Source organism: Zeus faber, assembly GCF_960531495.2.
Source record: "Zeus faber genome assembly, chromosome: 17".
In the NCBI taxonomy this organism is placed as follows: domain Eukaryota; kingdom Metazoa; phylum Chordata; class Actinopteri; order Zeiformes; family Zeidae; genus Zeus; species Zeus faber.
Window position 1 is genome coordinate 30,782,109 of NC_137204.1, and position 19,265 is coordinate 30,801,373.

The 19,265-nt window shown below is 46.1% G+C and overlaps 1 protein-coding gene across 2 annotated transcripts; it reads left to right on the forward strand.

The window, feature by feature from the left end:
* Positions 1-1,278: 1,278 nt before the first annotated feature.
* On the forward strand, positions 1,279-15,110 carry il11ra (interleukin 11 receptor subunit alpha). 2 transcript variants are annotated; one of them, XM_080018313.1, is made up of 12 exons: positions 1,279-1,313; positions 8,809-8,869; positions 8,979-9,045; positions 9,269-9,435; positions 9,586-9,700; positions 9,829-9,995; positions 10,085-10,248; positions 10,350-10,494; positions 10,750-10,834; positions 11,608-11,710; positions 11,930-12,037; positions 13,335-15,110. In XM_080018313.1, exons 1-12 carry the CDS (start codon positions 1,293-1,295, stop codon positions 13,554-13,556), a joined length of 1,425 nt encoding a protein of 474 aa, XP_079874439.1. In that variant the 5' UTR covers positions 1,279-1,292; the 3' UTR covers positions 13,557-15,110. The 2 variants fall into 2 exon arrangements, with proteins under 2 accessions (XP_079874439.1, XP_079874440.1); XM_080018314.1 differs by having other exon boundaries at positions 10,750-10,830; positions 13,335-13,471.
* Positions 15,111-19,265: the final 4,155 nt, after the last annotated feature.

The following is a 19,265-nucleotide window of genomic DNA, read 5'->3' on the forward strand; positions in this document are numbered from 1 at the left end:
GACAGGCTAGGAGACACATGAGGACACTAGGAACAGAGTAAGAGACACAAGGACACTAGGAGACAAAAGAGGATACTAGGAGACAGGCTAGGAGACACAAGGACACTATGAGACAGGCCAGGAGACAAACGATGACACTAGGAGACACGAGGACAGTAGGAGACAGACTCGAAAATAATGAGGACAGTAGGAGATGAACTAGGAGACACACAAGGACACTATGAGACAGACTTGGAGACACACAAAGATACTAGGAGAGACTTAGAGACACATGAGGACACTGGGAGACAGGCTAGGAGACACAAGGACACCATGAGAGACTAGGAGACTCACAAGGACACTAGGATACAGACTAGGAGACACATGAGGTCACTGGGACAGACTAGGAGACACACAAGGACACTAAGAGACACATGAGGACCCTATGAGGCAGACTAGGAGACATAAGGACACTAGGAGACAGACTAAGACACACAGGGACACTAGGAGACACAAGAGGACACTGGGAGACAGGCTAAGAGACACTTGCAGACACATGAGGACAGTAGGAGACTGACTAGGAGACAGACTAGCAGTCACACAAGGACACTAGGAGAGACTAGGAGTCACATGAGGACACTGGGAGACAGGCTAGGAGACACACAAGGACACTATGAGACACATGAGGACACTAGGAGACAGACTGGGAGACACACCAGAACACAGGCTAGGAGAGACACAAGGACACTAGGAGACAAGTAAGGAGACACGAGGACACTAGGAGACACAAGGAGACACGAGGACACAGTAGGATTCTCTTAGTGTCCTCTAGTCTGTGTCCTCATGTACCTCCTAGTTTGTCTCCTAGTGTACTCACATGTCTCCTCTGCTTTGTATTTACATATATACTGTATATATACGACGACGCCCATGTCCTTATTGGGTCTTTCAGCTTTGTTCACCTCGAACAAAACAGTGTGTGTGTGTGTGTGTGTGTGTGTGTGTGTGTGTGTGTGTGTGTGTGTGTGTGTGTGTGTGTGTGTGTGTGTGTGTGTGTGTGTGTGTGTGTGTGTGTGTGTGTGTGTGTGTGTGTGTGTCTGTGTGTCTGTGTGTGTGTGTGTGTGTTCTACCATCTGGAAGCCATCTTGTCCTGGCTGTTGATTCAGAGGACATTCCGTGTGTGTGTGTGTGTGTGTGTGTGTGTGTGTGTGTGTGTGTGTGTGTGTGTGTGTGTGTGTGTGTGTGTGTGTGTGTGTGTGTGTGTGTGTGTGTGTGTGTGTGTGTGTGTGTGTGTGTAACTTGATTTACCCAGAATGCATCTTCATGTGCTAAAGGTAAGATTAAAAAAACAAAACAGAGCTAGATGTCAAATGAGGAAGCTCAGAGACATGTTCCCTTGTGTCCTTGAATGTCACCCAGTGTCCTAGCATGTTCTCTAGTGTGCTAGCATGTCTCCTATTGTCCTAGAATGTCACTAGTGTCCAAGCATGTCCCCTAGTTTCCTAGAATGTCCCTAGTGGCCTAGCATAACTCCTAGTGTCCAAGCATGTCCCCTAATGCCTAAGCATGTCTCCTAGCATTTCTGAGTGTCCTAGCATGTCCCCAATGCCCTAGCCTGTGTCCTAGCGTGTCCCCTAATGTCCTAGCATGTCCCCTAGTGTCTTGTAAGTCTCGTAGTGTCCTAGCATGTCCCATTGTGTCCTAGCATGTCCCCTAGTATCAGAGCAAGTGTCCAGCATGTATCCTATTGTCTGAGCATGTCCCCTAGCGTCATAACATGTCCCTAGCGTCCTAGAATGCCCAGAGTGTGTTAGCAGGTCTCCGAATGTCCTAGCAGTTCTTATCCTCGGACACTAGAAGTGTACAGGGCATCTGGAAACGCAAACAGCAAGAGGAAGGCCTGTCTGGCTGCTGTTGGTCACCTGTCTGGCTGCTGTTGGTCGCCTGTCTGGCTGCTGTTGGTCGCCTGTCTGGCTGCTGTTGGTCACCTGTCTGGCTGCTGTTGGTCGTTTGTCTGGCTGCTGTTGGTCGCCTGTCTGGCTGCTGTTGGTCACCTGTCTGGCTGCTGTTGGTCGTTTGTCTGGCTGCTGTTGGTCACCTGTCTGGCTGCTGTTGGTCGCCTGTCTGGCTGCTGTTGGTCGCCTGTCTGGCTGCTGTTGGTCGTTTGTCTGGCTGCTGTTGGTCGTTTGTCTGGCTGCTGTTGGTCGCCTGTCTGGCTGCTGTTGGTCGCCTGTCTGGCTGCTGTTGGTCGTTTGTCTGGCTGCTGTTGGTCGTTTGTCTGGCTGCTGTTGGTCGTTTGTCTGGCTGCTGTTGGTCGCCTGTCTGGCTGCTGTTGGTCGTTTGTCTGGCTGCTGTTGGTCGTTTGTCTGGCTGCTGTTGGTCGCCTGTCTGGCTGCTGTTGGTCGTTTGTCTGGCTGCTGTTGGTCGCCTGTCTGGCTGCTGTTGGTCGTTTGTCTGGCTGCTGTTGGTCGTTTGTCTGGCTGCTGTTGGTCGTTTGTCTGGCTGCTGTTGGTCGTTTGTCTGGCTGCTGTTGGTCGCCTGTCTGGCTGCTGTTGGTCGCCTGTCTGGCTGCTGTTGGTCGCCTGTCTGGCTGCTGTTGGTCGCCTGTCTGGCTGCTGTTGGTCGCCTGTCTGGCTGCTGTTGGTCGTTTGTCTGGCTGCTGTTGGTCGTTTGTCTGGCTGCTGTTGGTCGTTTGTCTGGCTGCTGTTGGTCGCCTGTCTGGCTGCTGTTGGTCGTTTGTCTGGCTGCTGTTGGTCGCCTGTCTGGCTGCTGTTGGTCGTTTGTCTGGCTGCTGTTGGTCGTTTGTCTGGCTGCTGTTGGTCGCCTGTCTGGCTGCTGTTGGTCGTTTGTCTGGCTGCTGTTGGTCGTTTGTCTGGCTGCTGTTGGTCGTTTGTCTGGCTGCTGTTGGTCGCCTGTCTGGCTGCTGTTGGTCGTTTGTCTGGCTGCTGTTGGTCGTTTGTCTGGCTGCTGTTGGTCGTTTGTCTGGCTGCTGTTGGTCGCCTGTCTGGCTGCTGTTGGTCGTTTGTCTGGCTGCTGTTGGTCGTTTGTCTGGCTGCTGTTGGTCGCCTGTCTGGCTGCTGTTGGTCGTTTGTCTGGCTGCTGTTGGTCGTTTGTCTGGCTGCTGTTGGTCGTTTGTCTGGCTGCTGTTGGTCGCCTGTCTGGCTGCTGTTGGTCGTTTGTCTGGCTGCTGTTGGTCGTTTGTCTGGCTGCTGTTGGTCGCCTGTCTGGCTGCTGTTGGTCGCCTGTCTGGCTGCTGTTGGTCGTTTGTCTGGCTGCTGTTGGTCGCCTGTCTGGCTGCTGTTGGTCGTTTGTCTGGCTGCTGTTGGTCGTTTGTCTGGCTGCTGTTGGTCGTTTGTCTGGCTGCTGTTGGTCGTTTGTCTGGCTGCTGTTGGTCGTTTGTCTGGCTGCTGTTGGTCGTTTGTCTGGCTGCTGTTGGTCGTTTGTCTGGCTGCTGTTGGTCGTTTGTCTGGCTGCTGTTGGTCGCCTGTCTGGCTGCTGTTGGTCGTTTGTCTGGCTGCTGTTGGTCGTTTGTCTGGCTGCTGTTGGTCGTTTGTCTGGCTGCTGTTGGTCGCCTGTCTGGCTGCTGTTGGTCGTTTGTCTGGCTGCTGTTGGTCGTTTGTCTGGCTGCTGTTGGTCGCCTGTCTGGCTGCTGTTGGTCGTTTGTCTGGCTGCTGTTGGTCGTTTGTCTGGCTGCTGTTGGTCGTTTGTCTGGCTGCTGTTGGTCGTTTGTCTGGCTGCTGTTGGTCGTTTGTCTGGCTGCTGTTGGTCGCCTGTCTGGCTGCTGTTGGTCGTTTGTCTGGCTGCTGTTGGTCGCCTGTCTGGCTGCTGTTGGTCGTTTGTCTGGCTGCTGTTGGTCGTTTGTCTGGCTGCTGTTGGTCGTTTGTCTGGCTGCTGTTGGTCGTTTGTCTGGCTGCTGTTGGTCGCCTGTCTGGCTGCTGTTGGTCGCCTGTCTGGCTGCTGTTGGTCGCCTGTCTGGCTGCTGTTGGTCGTTTGTCTGGCTGCTGTTGGTCGTTTGTCTGGCTGCTGTTGGTCGTTTGTCTGGCTGCTGTTGGTCGTTTGTCTGGCTGCTGTTGGTCGTTTGTCTGGCTGCTGTTGGTCGTTTGTCTGGCTGCTGTTGGTCGCCTGTCTGGCTGCTGTTGGTCGTTTGTCTGGCTGCTGTTGGTCGCCTGTCTGGCTGCTGTTGGTCGCCTGTCTGGCTGCTGTTGGTCGCCTGTCTGGCTGCTGTTGGTCGTTTGTCTGGCTGCTGTTGGTCGTTTGTCTGGCTGCTGTTGGTCGTTTGTCTGGCTGCTGTTGGTCGTTTGTCTGGCTGCTGTTGGTCGTTTGTCTGGCTGCTGTTGGTCGCCTGTCTGGCTGCTGTTGGTCGTTTGTCTGGCTGCTGTTGGTCGCCTGTCTGGCTGCTGTTGGTCGCCTGTCTGGCTGCTGTTGGTCGCCTGTCTGGCTGCTGTTGGTCGTTTGTCTGGCTGCTGTTGGTCGCCTGTCTGGCTGCTGTTGGTCGCCTGTCTGGCTGCTGTTGGTCGCCTGTCTGGCTGCTGTTGGTCGCCTGTCTGGCTGCTGTTGGTCGTTTGTCTGGCTGCTGTTGGTCGCTGTGTTGGTTGTGGCTGTGGTCACTCAAAAGTCCGGGCAGTAGGCTTGGGCCGATTTACGATAAAATCATCTATTGGCGATCGAAGGAGTCGATGACGTCGATGTCGATGATGGTGACGGACGTTTTATTTCTCTCTCTTTTAATCCGCCAGGAAGAATGTGAGCGTTGAAGGTGGTGTGACTGTAGTTTACCATGTTCTGAAAGTGGAGCAGAGGGAGGGAGAGGGGGGAGGAGGGTCTCCCCCTTGCCACTCGGAGCTGTCCGGTAATCACCGGTGACGCGGTCTCACTTTACCTCTACAGTCCCGTACAGAGACTTTTAGGGGCAGGTGCTCAAAAACAAAGGAAAGGCACACGGACCCCACCTCTGTTTCTAGACATTTGGCAGCTCTGGGCAGAGGGAGCAGCACGTTGCAGGGGCATGAGGTGCTCCTTGTGAATGTATCTTGCCCAGATATTCCGTTGCCTCTTAACCCATATATAAATATAATAACAATAATAATAAAAGAAAAAGAAAAAAGCGCCTGAAAAGAAGGCACTGTGGGGTACATGCCCCCCCCCCACGTACCTGCTGCTCAATATATAATGTCATAGACCAGGGGTGTCCAAACTACAGCCCACGGGCCAACTGTGGCCTGTGGTCCATTTTTAATTGGTCCGTAGCAAATTCTAAAAATAGAATGGAATATGGCCCACACATGAAACTTGTGCCTGACTGTTTTGTACTTCTTAGTTTTAACACTTCAGCATCAACACGAGCTATAGCACAACTTCATTGACTTTAAAAAAGCCTTTGATCGTGTTTGGCATGAAGGCTTGTGGCAGGTTCTCAGAAACTACAACTTTGACAATAAGCTCATACAGGTCACACAAGCACTCTACACCCACTCAAGCAGCGCAGTTCTCCTCAATAACAGCTTGGGAGAACCTTTTACAACAACAATAGGTGTCCGTCAAGGCTGTCTCCTCTCCCCGGTCCTATTCAACATCTTCCTGGAGAACATCATGGAAGAAGCCCTGCAAGAGTTCCACACCTCCATATCCATCGGAGGAAGACCCATGTCCAACCTCCGCTTCGCTGATGACATTGACCTCATAGGGAAAAGCGAAGCTGAACTCCAGGATCTCACCACCAAACTGGAGCAGGTAGCGAGAAGATACGGAATGGAGATAAGCGAAGAGAAAAGCAAGATCCTGGTCAACAGCCATAACCATCCAACACCAACCAACATCACAATGAACGGGCAAACACTGGAAGAAGTAAAGGACTTCAAATACCTTGGGTCCCTTGTGAGTGAAGATGGCAGCTCCACAAAAGAAATAAAAACAAGAATTGGCATAGCAACTTCAGCCATGACCAGACTGGCCAGAATATGGAGAAGCAACACCATCAGCTTCCCGGTGAAGGTCAGACTCTATAACTCTCTCATACTATCCACCCTACTCTATGGCTGTGGGAGCTGGACACTCACAGCGGACACCGAACGCAGGATACAGTCCTTCGAAAACAAGTGCTGTAGAAGGATGCTACACATTTCCTACAATGAACTCCGGACAAACGACTACGTCAGACAGTTAGTTACCACCTACAAGGACAACAAGAACCTGTACTCTCAATAGTGAAACGTTGCAAACTGTCCTGGTTTGGCCATGTCACTAGACACACCTCCCTGTCAAAGACGTTACCTTACTTTACATTATGTTACGTAACATTACGCTATTTTACATTGTGTATGTTAGCTTACTTTATATTGTGTTACGCTACATTTCGCTATTTTACATTAAGTATTGTTACCTTACTTTACATTACGTTACGTAACATTAAGTTATTTTACATGATGTAAGTTACATTACTTTACATTACAGTATGTTACATTACGTTATTTTACATTATGTACGTTACCTTACTTTACATTATGATACGTTACATTACGTTATTTTACATTCTGTATGTTACCTTAACATTATGTTACGTTACAATATGTTATTTTACATTCTGTATGTTACCTTACTTTACATTGCACCACATTAGGTTATTTTACATTATGCCCGTTACCTTACTTTACATTTTGCTACGTTACATTACATTGTTTTACATAATGTATTTTACCTTCATTTACACTATGTTACGTCACATTATGTTATTTTACATTCTGTATGTTACCTTACTTTACATCACACCACATTAGGTTATTTTACATTATGACCGTTACCTTACTTTACATTTTGTTACGTTACATTACATGGTTTTACGTTATGTAAGTTGCCTAACTTTACACGTTTATTTTACATTATGTTATTTTACATTATGTACGTTACCTTACTTTACACTATGTTACGTTACATTGCTTTATTTTACATTTACATTACATTACATCACATTACATCATGCCACATTAAATTATGTCACATAACGTTACAATACGTTACATTACGTTACGTCACATTACGTTACATCACATTATGTTACGTTACATCATGTGACATTATATTACGTCACATAACGTTACATTACATTACGTCACATTACGTTATGTCACATTACGTTACATTACGTCACATTACATCACATTATGTTACGTTACATCATGTGACATTATATTACGTCACATAACGTTACATTACATTACGTCACATTACGTTACGTTACATTACGTTACATTACATCACATTATGTTACGTTACATCATGTCACATTACATTACGTCACATAACGTTACAATACATTACGTTACATTACATTATGTCACATCACGTCACGTCACATTACGTTACGTCACATTACATTATGTCACGTCAGATTACGTTACGTCACGTTACGTTATGTCACATTACGTTACGTCACGTCAGATTACGTTACGTCACGTTACGTTACGTCACATTACGCTAGGTCACATTACGTTACGTGACATTACGTTCCGTGACATTACGTTTCGTCACATTACATTATGTCACATTACGTTACGTCACATTACGTTACATTACGTTACGTCACGTCAGATTACGTTACGTTACGTCACATCAGATTACGCTCTGTCACATTAGGCTATGTCACATTACATTACGTTACGTCACGTCAGATTACGTTACGTCACGTTACGTCACATTACGCTCTGTCACATTAGGCTATGTCACATTACATTACGTTACGTCACGTCAGGTTACGTTACGTTATGTTACGTCACGTCAGGTTACGTCACGTTACGTTACGTCACGTCACATTACATTACGTTACGTCACGTCAGATTACGTTACGTTACGTCACGTCAGATTACGCTCTGTCACATTAGGCTATGTCACATTACATTACGTTACGTCACGTCAGGTTACGTTACGTTACGTCACATTGCGCTACGTCACATTACGCTATGTCACATTACGCTACGTCACATTACGCTACGTCACATTACGTTACATCACATTGCGCTATGTCACGTTACGTCACGTCAGATTACATTACGTCACGTTACGCTATGTCACATTACGCTACATCACATTAAGGTACATTACAGTCTATGTGCGCGAACACCACTGTGCACGCATCCCCCATGAAATTGTATATTGGTGATTTGAATTTAGCACCATGGCCAAGCCTAGTGGGGGGTGCTTAATCAGTGAATTAGCAATTCCAGAATATGCTGCACCTTCCCCTCTGCTCAAGTTTTTGCGACATTTCCAGTACAAGAAGCCATAAACCCTGGCCAAAGCTAATATTATTTTAATATTCATAGCACATGTTTTGTTGATTGGGAATGATGGATTGTATTATATTTCCTTATTTTGAACAGACACAGTGACGTCTTGTGAGAACAAGAAAAAACAAGAATGTACTTTTATTCGTTGTATTTTCTACTGAAGTGCAGTTTGAGACGGTAGATGTAACATTGTATGACGCCACTGGGCACCAGGCTGGGACCAAGCTGCGCAACGCTGCCCACCAGACCTGCCAAGTCTCACGTATATCAACCAGTTCATACCTTGTGTTTCTCACACTGACAATCCTAAAATAAGTACAATTGCTTTATTTTTATTTATTCTTTCTACCCCTGCTTCCCACGAAGAAAAAATCTCAGGTCGACCATGTGGGGAAAAAATGTGATCAATGACTGACTTGTTTGGGGCTTGGGGTGTTTGTCTTGAATGAAACATTAATACACATGTGCGTGGCCAGCGCAGCCCCCCTGCTGAAAACACCTTCCTGCGCACATGCTCCCTGTGTCCTAACATGTCTCCATGTCTTGGCAGATGTCCAGCGCTGTGTGCCTTACCGTCTGGATGCTGTTGCTGTTTGTCGGCCATGTTGAAGGTAAACTACGTTACCCACAGTGCTCAGAGTTAAGGTGTTTTCTAGGAACTGATTGGACCGAACCAGAGCTAGCGCTAATATGCTAGCAATGCTAACTGTGTGTGCGCAGTGTCGGGCGTGCACTACGGCCGGCTGGGGTCCAGCGTGACGTTAGCGTGTGGGGCGTCGCCACCAAGGTAAGTCATACCATGCTGGCATGTGAGCATGCTAGTTTGTGAGAAAGCTAGCATGTTCAAAATTAGCATGATGTGTCTGATGCTATCCTTACTAGCTTGTATTTGTGGTATATCTGAAGCGTGTTGTTAATGTCTGTTAGCATGTCTTTAAGCATGTGTATGTGTTACTGTTCCTGGTTGTTTGCATGTTAGCATGCTTGCTAACTTCCTGTTTTCCCTGCAGCTTGCCAGTTAGCTGGCGTGTGAACAACAGTTTGTTGTTGCCACCTCACCGGGTTGAAGGGGGCGGAGCTTTGACACTGCTACACGTTGGCCTGTTGGCGCAGGGCAGCTACAGTTGTCACGACGACAGAGGCGCAGCGGTCCACACTGTCCAGCTGCTGCTTGGATGTGAGTTAGTGCTAGCGGCCGCTAGTCAGAACAGTGTAATCATTGATTCATCTGATTAACTGAGGAAAGGAGGAGTTCTCCACTTCCTGTTACTTTGATGAGAAACAAGAAGTGACCTTAGACCTCTGTCGGCAATCTTGGATCTTGCAGACCCCCCCGGGAGGCTGAACGTGTCATGTCGTGTTCCCAACCACACGCTGGTTCGCTGCTCCTGGACCCAGGCCACACCCACTCTCCTGCCATCGCACTACGTCGCCACCTACAGGTGAGTTTTTCGTGTCCTAACGCGACGCGCCTTGACGCGACACGAGGACGCGGTGCCTCGCGCGACGCACCGCGTCTTAACGCGACGCACCGTGTCATCCCATGTTACTACATCTCCCCACCTCACAGCTCGGGCACCTCAGGACAGTGGCAGTCCTGCGTGTTAAGCCCTGCCAACCAGAGCTGTGACATCACAGGGCACGCCTTCTGGATCTCGCACCATTGGCTGAACGTCACAGAGGCCAACATGCTGGGCGTGGCCTCCACCCTGGAGGTGCTGGACCTCACAAAGCTGCGTGAGTACTTCAAAGTAAAGGTACCTGAGAGTGAAAGACACAAAGCACCTTTGTGTAAAAGATAAACTCTCTCTCTCTCTCTCTCTCAGTCAAACCCAACCCCCCTTGCAACCTCACCCTCTCCCCCCTTTTCGGTGACCCCACCCACCTGCTGTTGTCATGGGAACTGCCCGCCTTCTGGAGTCCCGAACCCGCCTTTCCCTTGCTGTTCCAGGTGCAGTACCGCCCCCAGCACTCCGCCTACTGGTCAGAGGTAGGTTCATCACCCTGAATACTACTAGAACACAAAGTAGCGTATTCGCTCATAATGAGCATCCTAGCAGCAAACTAATTCAATTTCCTGTTTCCTGCCAGCTGGAGGCTAGCGTGAGCCACGTACTAATTCCCGACGCGCTGGCGGGCCACGACCACGAGGCAAGGGTCCGGGCGCGGGACGACCTCAACTTGGAGAGCCAGTGGAGCGAGTGGAGCCCCCTGGTGGTGGGCGGGCCCTGGGAGGGTAAACAGCATCAACTGTTATTACCAGCAGTGCACATAAGTCTAGGAGCTAGGAGACAGGCTAGGAGCTAGGAGACAGGCTAGGAGCTAGGAGACAGTCAAGGAGCTAGGAGACAGGCTAGGAGCTAGGAGACAGTCAAGGAGCTAGGAGACAGGCTGCTTGGCAGGTTTCTGGTGCTGCTCAGGCTGCTTGGCAGGTTGCTGGTGCTGCCAAGCAGCCCAAGCAACCTATGATGATAGTTATTATTACTGACAGAACTCACTGCAGAACCCTCCCTGGAGCCTCGCCATGACGACGACGTCTTCTTTCAAGAAACGGCCACTGGGAAAACGCTGAGTAAGTATCATATTATATACATATATCGCACATATATATATACTGTAGATATCATGTTACTGAATATTCTAATAGATAGTATCTTACTAGGTATTATTTTCATGTAGATAGTATCTTACTAGGTATTATTTTCATGTAGATAGTATCTTACTAGGTATTATTTTCATGTAGATAGTATCTTACTAGGTATTATTTTCATGTAGATAGTATCTTACTAGGTATTATTTTCATGTAGATAATATCTGACTAGGTATTATTTTCATGTAGATAGTATCTTACTAGGTATTATTTTCATGTAGATAGTATCTTACTAGGTATTATTTTCATGTAGATAGTATCTTACTAGGTATTATTTTCATGTAGATAGTATCTTACTAGGTATTATTTTCATGTAGATAGTATCTTACTAGGTATTATTTTCATGTAGATAGTATCTTACTAGGTATTATTTTCATGTAGATAGTATCTTACTAGGTATTATTTTCATGTAGATAGTATCTTACTAGGTATTATTTTCATGTAGATAGTATCTTACTAGGTATTATTTTCATGTAGATAGTGTCTGACTAGGTATTATTTTCATGTAGATAGTATCTTACTAGGTATTATTTTCATGTAGATAGTATCTTACTAGGTATTATTTTCATGTCGGTAACTGATCCGTGGAGCATCTGAGCTTTTTAACCAAAGACCCAAGAAATGCTGAGAAGTATTTTGATGAAGTACTTTGACTTTGTGATGAGAGTAACGATGGAGGGATGAACTTTCCTTTGGCAGGAAACGGAGGAGAGGAAGAGGAAGAGAGGAAGGTGGCTACGCTGCTCGTCCTCTTTTCCGTCGTCGTCCTCACTTCCTGTCTCGCTCTCTCCCTCTTCCTGTGGTGAGACCACGAGGGCTTTTATTTTGAAGCCTGGTTATTTATTGAATTGTCAAATAATGAAAAGAACAGGACATTTATTTTGAAGCCCTGTTAGTTATGCAATTATTGAAAAGATAGAAATATTTTATCATAATAAATGCCCAGTTATTTAAATGTAAGAGAATAATTGGCGTCAAATATTTATTGTGATCATTGTTTATGTTTATTATTTACTCGCAGGTTGAGGCAGCGGAGGAAGCGCCACGTGACCAAACAGGAAGTGACCTCAGGGCTGAAGTTGAAACCCATGCCGCTCTAACACCAGAACAAACCACACACACACTCATGGTACGTAACAGCTAGCCTAGCATGCGTCAAGCCAGCGGGCGTGGCTCACGTCTGCCTTCACTTCCAGGAAGTGAAAACATGAAGAGGAATCAGAAAATTATTCTGAAGAAATAATTGTTCAGAGAAATCAGTGAATCAAAAATCTGACAAATATCCAGAATCTCTTTATTTAAATATTGTCCAGGAACAAAATCGAGATTATTTTTTTTAATCCAGAAGAGTCGAACTGAACCATAAAATATACACTTCCTGTTTCCTAATCTCACTCCCTGTTTCCTAATCTCACTCCCTGTTTCCTAATCCCACTCCCTGTTTCCTAATCTCACTCCCTGTTTTTCTAATCTTACTCCCTGTTTCCTAATCCCACTCCCTGTTTCCTAATCTCACTCCCTGTTTTTCTAATCTTACTCCCTGTTTCCTAATCCCACTCCCTGTTTCCTAATCTTACTCCCTGTTTCCTAATCCCACTCCCTGTTTCCTAATCTCACTTCCTGTTTCCTAATCTCACTCCCTGTTTCCTAATCCCACTCCCTGTTTCCTAATCTCACTCCCTGTTTTTCTAATCTTACTCCCTGTTTCCTAATCTCACTCCCTGTTTCCTAATCTTACTCCCTGTTTCCTAATCCCACTCCCTGTTTCCTATTCTCACTTCCTGTTTCCTAATCTCACTTCCTGTTTCCTAATCCCACTCCCTGTTTCCTAATCCCACTTCCTGTTTCCTAATCCCACTCCCTGTTTCCTAATCTCACTTCCTGTTTCCTAATCCCACTCCCTGTTTCCTAATCCCACTCCCTGTTTCCTAATCCCACTCCCTGTTTCCTAATCCCACTTCCTGTTTCCTAATCCCACTCCCTGTTTCCTAATCCCACTTCCTGTTTCCTAATCCCACTCCCTGTTTCCTAATCTCACTTCCTGTTTCCTAATCCCACTCCCTGTTTCCTAATCCCACTCCCTGTTTCCTAATCCCACTCCCTGTTTCCTAATCTCACTCCCTGTTTCCTAATCTCACTCCCTGTTTCCTAATCTCACTCCCTGTTTCCTAATCTCACTCCCTGTTTCCTAATCTCACTCTCTGTTTCCTAATATCACTCTCTGTTTCCTAACCTCACGCCCTGTTTCCTAACCTCACGCCCTGTTTCCTAATCTTACTTCCTGTTTCCTAATCTCACTCCCTGTTTCCTAATCTCACTCCCTGTTTCCTAATCTCTCACTTCCTGTTCACTGACCTCTCACTTCCTGTTTCCTAACCTCTCACTTCCTGTTTTCTCACCTCTCACTTCCTGTTTTCTAACCTCAGGTGAGTTTGTTCCGTTACCCACAATGCACCGGGCGTGGCCGCGGAGACTTGGCTCCGACGCTCAGACGTTACCCACAATGCACCAGCAGGAAGCTACAGGAACCACACTACCCACAATGCACCAGCTCGTTCACACAGAAAGGGTTTCTTTCTGGATCGGTGCTTAAACAGGAAGTGGAAACTGCCACAGCAGGAAGTGAGGTTGGGATGGCGCCATCTTGACTCTTTGTTTTTTCAGCGACTCGTTCAAACTGTGAATATTCAGATCAAAGGAAAACAAAACAACTTTATTCCTCAGTTGAAAGACCTTGTTTTGCTTTTCAAAGTAAAGGTTTGACTTGGATCCTTTTTGTCTCTTTTTAATTTGCTAAAAGTCCACTTTTATTCTTTCAGCATTTATTCCTTTTTGGTTTTTCAAAAAAGTTATTTTCATATTTGTCGAAACCTCTGGGGGCGTGGCCATGTCACTGTGGCGTTCAGAAGGGGGCGGGGCCTGGTCCTGCTCCTGCTCAGTGATTGGCTGAAGAGTTTCCTGTTCACACTAGATACACAAACCCTTTGGATGCTGTTTGTTTTGAATGTAAACAGATGTTTGTTTGTTTGTTGTTTGTTTGTAAAAGCCCAAAACAGCAGCTTTACACCTGTTTCCTTGTTTTGTCGACCCGTCCAAAGCAGTTTTGTTTTGGTTTGTTTTGTTATTTTATTTGTTTTTTTTGTTGTTTTGTTTTGTGTTTTTGTTGTTTTGTTTTTGTTGCTTTGTTTTGTTTTTGTTGTTTTGTTTTTGTTGTTTCGTGTTTTTGTTTTGTTTTGTTTTGTTTTTGTTGTTTTGTTTTGTTGTGTTTTGTCGGTTGCAGCCGCTCTGGTGTTTTTTGGAGCTTCCTGATGAACAAGGTGTCGAACATCAAACATATGGAGCTGTAGTGATTTGGGGGAAAGTCAGATCCGCTCCAACCTCAAACTTCAGTCAAATTATTGAAAGTTTATGAAACAGGAAGTTGATAAAGTCTGAACTTCCTGTTTCAATGTAAAGGTTGTTTTTGTGTTTTTGTTTGTTGAACAAGCTGCTTCCAGGGCTTTATGCGTCAATATATCTGAAGCTTTTTTTGTCTTTTTTGTTGCTATTATTCCGATACATTTCATGTACGTCGTGTTGCGACTTTTGTACGATAAATATATATTTTGGATTCATGTGTTGCACATAGTTGTGTTTTTAAAAGTTTTTTCTGCAGTTTGTCATCCTCAAACATGGGGAGGTGGCTTGTTCTGTTAGCGTAGCACGAGCCAATGGCAGTGATCCATCCAATCAAACCCCGTTCAACGACTTGGACCTTTTTTCAGAATTTTGCAAAACTTTTCAGGAACCCAAAATAAACTTTTGGCTTTTGGCAGTGATGTCGTCAAAGTACGAACCTTCCTGGTCACACATCAAATGTCGCAAACAAGCTAAAGCTAATGCTAATGAGCGGAGGCCGGCGCTACGTAGTTTTCTAAACCGTCTCCTACGTTGATTCCTAACTTCTTTTTTCGTGTTCTTGTGACAAAGCCGTTTCATCAGCTCATCAAGTGGTTCCTTTTTCACGGCAACTGAAAACCTCTTTACTTTTGACGACGGCAAAACAATAATTACGGGGAAAAAAATATTTTGAGAAACAAAATACATTTTTGAGCTCATGTTAGCGTTAGCACGCTGTGCTTTTCTCCAACGTTTGTTTTTCCGACTTTGGTGTCAGAAGCTGTTTGTACTTTGACTGAAATAAATCAAACTATTTTATCACAAAACAAGATGGAGTCTGCTTCCTTCACTGTCTCCTAGGTCCTATAATGTTTCCTAGACTATCTTCTAGCTCCTACAATGTCTCCTACCTCCTAGACCACCTCAAAATCAACATCATGGTCCGCGGCTCAGATCAGGGCCGTGGATGATACAGGACGAGGACATTATGCAGCTATGATGCTTTGGGGTGAGATATGAATATTCATGAGGTCTGGAAGGTATCAGCCCCAGGGCCCTGAAGGTCTGTGGGGACCAGCACCTCTTTTACCTCATCCTGAGCCAGGAGAAGGTTCCAGGGCTGTGGAAGACATCGTGCCTTGTTCCGGTGCCTAAGAAGCCTCAGATGTCCTCTCCACCTGCCCTCAATGACAACAGACCTGTTGCCTTAACATCACACATCATGAAAGTCCTGGAAAGACTGATATTGGAACCGTCTCACACCTCAGGTGAGCACCTCTCTGGACCCACTGCAGTTTACCTCCCGCCCCAAGGTTGGAGTTGAAGACGCCATCATCGACCTGCTTCAGCGAGCACACGCTCACCTGAACAAAGCAGGCAGCGCTGTGAGGGTCATGCTTGATTTCTCCAGTGCTTTCAACACGATCCAGTCTGCACTGCTACGAGAGGAGCTCCAAGAGATGAAGGTGGAGGCCTCCATCACCTCCTGGATTATTGACGACCTGACGGACTGACCACAGTTTGTGCTGCCGTGGGAGGGGTGGGGAACCTGTGGCTCTGGAGCCAATCAAGGCTCTTTCCATGACGGTATATGACACGCAGACAATTTAGAGCTAAAATTTTTCATCACATTTAACAAGTAATAAATAATTATTCTGTCAGTGAAATTACAATTTTGAAAATAAAATTCAAAATATAAATGTGGCGGACAAAGGGGCGTAGTCAAGCACCGGCTGCAGACCCCAGAAAGACTCCTTTCCTTGGGGCCCTGGCCCTCCCGGGTCTTCGCTCGGGCTTCACCTGTGGGAGTATCGGCCACAGGTGGAGCTTCAGGGAGGGAGGCAGAGTCTTTATGGCCGTGGTGCGTGAAAATGTAGAGGTGCGTGACCCCACCCAACACTTTGATCTCCAGCAGCGAGCTGCTTCACCTCCAACCTCCTGCAGTCATCCAAAGCCTGGGGTCTGGGGTTTGGTGTTTGGTGTTTAGTTTCAGGGAGCGGAGCCTGCTTGGCTCTACATACGCATGTGAGCAGTCACATGAAGAGCAACCTCCGCTCAGGTTGAACTGATGGAGCCTCAACGCAGCATGAAGCTCCACCTCACTACGTATGAAGCAGACGACAAGGCCACCAGCAAAACCAGGCAGCACCACAAGTCACATCCATGCTAAAAAGTATTTCATTTATTATTACTTAGCTGCAGTATAACAACAATATTATTAAGAGGAATCAAGAGAAATGTATTATATATAGTTATTTTTGAAGTACTCAGAGACGTGTTATAGGTTAAAATGTATGTCTTACTTAAAGAACGCATTAAGTAGCATTAATTTTATTAAATATTATATGGCTCACAAGGAAATACATCTAGAAATATTTGGCTTTTATGGCTCTACCAGCCAAAAAGGTTCCCGACCCCTGCTCTGAGGGAATGTGTCTGAGCGGGTGCTCACCACCACAGAGGCACCGCAGGGGGCTGTCCTCTCACCTTTCCTCACTGAAGAACCCCCCTGAATTTTGTTTTTTTTTGTTTGTTGTTTTTATATTTTTACCCTGTACTGTCGGTGTGCTGCACATACTACACAGAGTATTTGTTGCGTTGCATGTAGGACAGAGTGAGTTGAAATTGTCAAGCTGCAATGAAACTGTTTATTCATCTTTAATCATCAACAACTGCTGCAACAACTCTGTCCTGTGAGGAGCAGACCACACAAGCAGCAGCAAAATAGTTTTATATTTCTACATACAGTATATACAGTGTGTGTATGTGTGTGTGTGTGTGTGTGTGTGTGTGTGTGTGTGTGTGTGTGTATATATATATATATATATATATATATATATACACTTTACGGTGGCGGCACGGTGGCGCAGTGCATTGCACTGCTGCCTCACAGCAAGAAGGTCCTGGGGCGCTGTTGGCACCGTGCTCCGGTGGGTTATCTCCCAAACAGGAGCCTTTCTGTGTGGAGTTTGCATGTTCTCCCCGTGCTCACATGGGGTTTCCTCCACCTCACGTCAGTAAGGACCCCCCTCAAAAACATGCACCATCATGGTCTGACCAGCGATGGACACTTATCACCTGGTCCCCGGGCGCGTCCACGTACGCTGCCCACTGCTCCTGGCTGTGGCCCCGGAGGAAGGACAAGCCAGGATGGTTCAATGCAGAGGAGCCATTTCACCGGCACCATCAAGCATGTGCATGTGTGTGTGTGTGCAAGCATGTGTTGTGGAGTGTCGTGTGACAATTAAAGACTGTTTCTTCTTCTTCTTTATACACTGTATACACTATATACACTGTATACACTATATACACTATAGATACTATATACACTGTATACACTATATATTAAATTCACTATATACTCTATATATACTATATACACTAAATAAACGATATATACACTATATACACTATATATACTATATACACTATATACACTGTATACACTATGTACACTATAGATACTATATACACTATATACACTGTATACACTATATATTAAATTCACAATATACTCTTGATATACTATATACACTAAATAAACGATATATACACTATATACACAATATATACTGTATACACTATACGTATATACTATATGCACTATATACACTACATACACTATATACACTGTATACCCTATATACACTATATATACACTATATATACTATATACTCTGTATATACACGATATACACTATGTACACAAAAACCTAGCCACTAGGGGTGCACAAGCCAGTGTATCATCAGTGCCGGTCCCAAGCCCGGATGAATAGAGAGGGTTGCATCAGGAAGGACATCCAGCGTTAAAACCATGCAAATCAAACATGATGACCACAAATCAGATTTCCATACCCGATCAATGGAGGCCCGGGTTAACAACCACCACCACCGGTGCCGTTAGCCAACAGGGTGCCAGCGGAAACTCTGCTACTGGGCCCAAGAAGAAGAAGAAGAAGGAGAAGGAGAAGAAGAAGAGGGGGATGGCATGTCTGGAGACAGCAGGAGAGGAAGAAGGAGAGTAGAGTTGAGAGAAGGAACTTTGAACGTTGGCACTATGAAGGGTAAAGAGAGAGAGCTGGCTGACATGATGGAGAGAAGGAAGGTAGATGTACTATGTGTACAAGAGACCAGGTGGAAGGGGAGTAAGACCAGGAGTATCACAGCTGGGTACAAACTGTTCTACCATGGAGTGGATGGCAGGAGAAACGGGGTAGGGATGGTGTTGAAGGAAGAATATGTCAAGAGTGTTTTGGAGGTGACCAGAGTGTGGGACAGAGTGATGAGCATGAAGCTGGACATTGATGGGGTGATAATGAATGTGGTCAGTGCATACGCTCCTCAAGTTGGGTGTGAGATGGAAGAGAAAGAATAATTCTTTAGTGAGTTGGATGTAGTGGTGGAGAGCATCCCCAGGGGAGAGAGAATGGTCGTTGGAGCAGATCTCAATGGGAATGTTGGCCAAGGGACCAGAGACATAGGTGACAAGAAGGTGACGGGAAGGTATGGTGTCAAGGAGAGGAAGGTGGAAGGACAGACGGTGGATTTCACCAAAAGGATGGAATTGGCTGTTGTGAATACGTGTTTCAAGAAGAGGGAGGAACACAGGGTGACATACAAGAGTGGAGGAAGGTGCACACAGGTAGACTACATCTTTTGTAGTCCACCTGAGGTGCAATCTGACAGAGATTAGTGACTGCAATGTGGTGGTAGGGGAGTGTGTTGCTAGGCAGCATGGGATGGTGGTATGTAGGATGAGTGGACAAAGGGACCAAGCTGGGAAAGATGTACAGCAGGTTAAGGGTGATGAAGGATAATGATGGGAATGTGCTGACTAGTGAGGAGAGTGTGTTGAGAAGGTGGAAGGAGTACTTTGAGGAGCTGATGAATGAAGAAAATGAGAGGGAGAGAAGAGTGGATGATGTGGGGATAGTGGATCAAGAAGTGCAGCAAATGAGCAAGGATGAGGTGAGAACAGC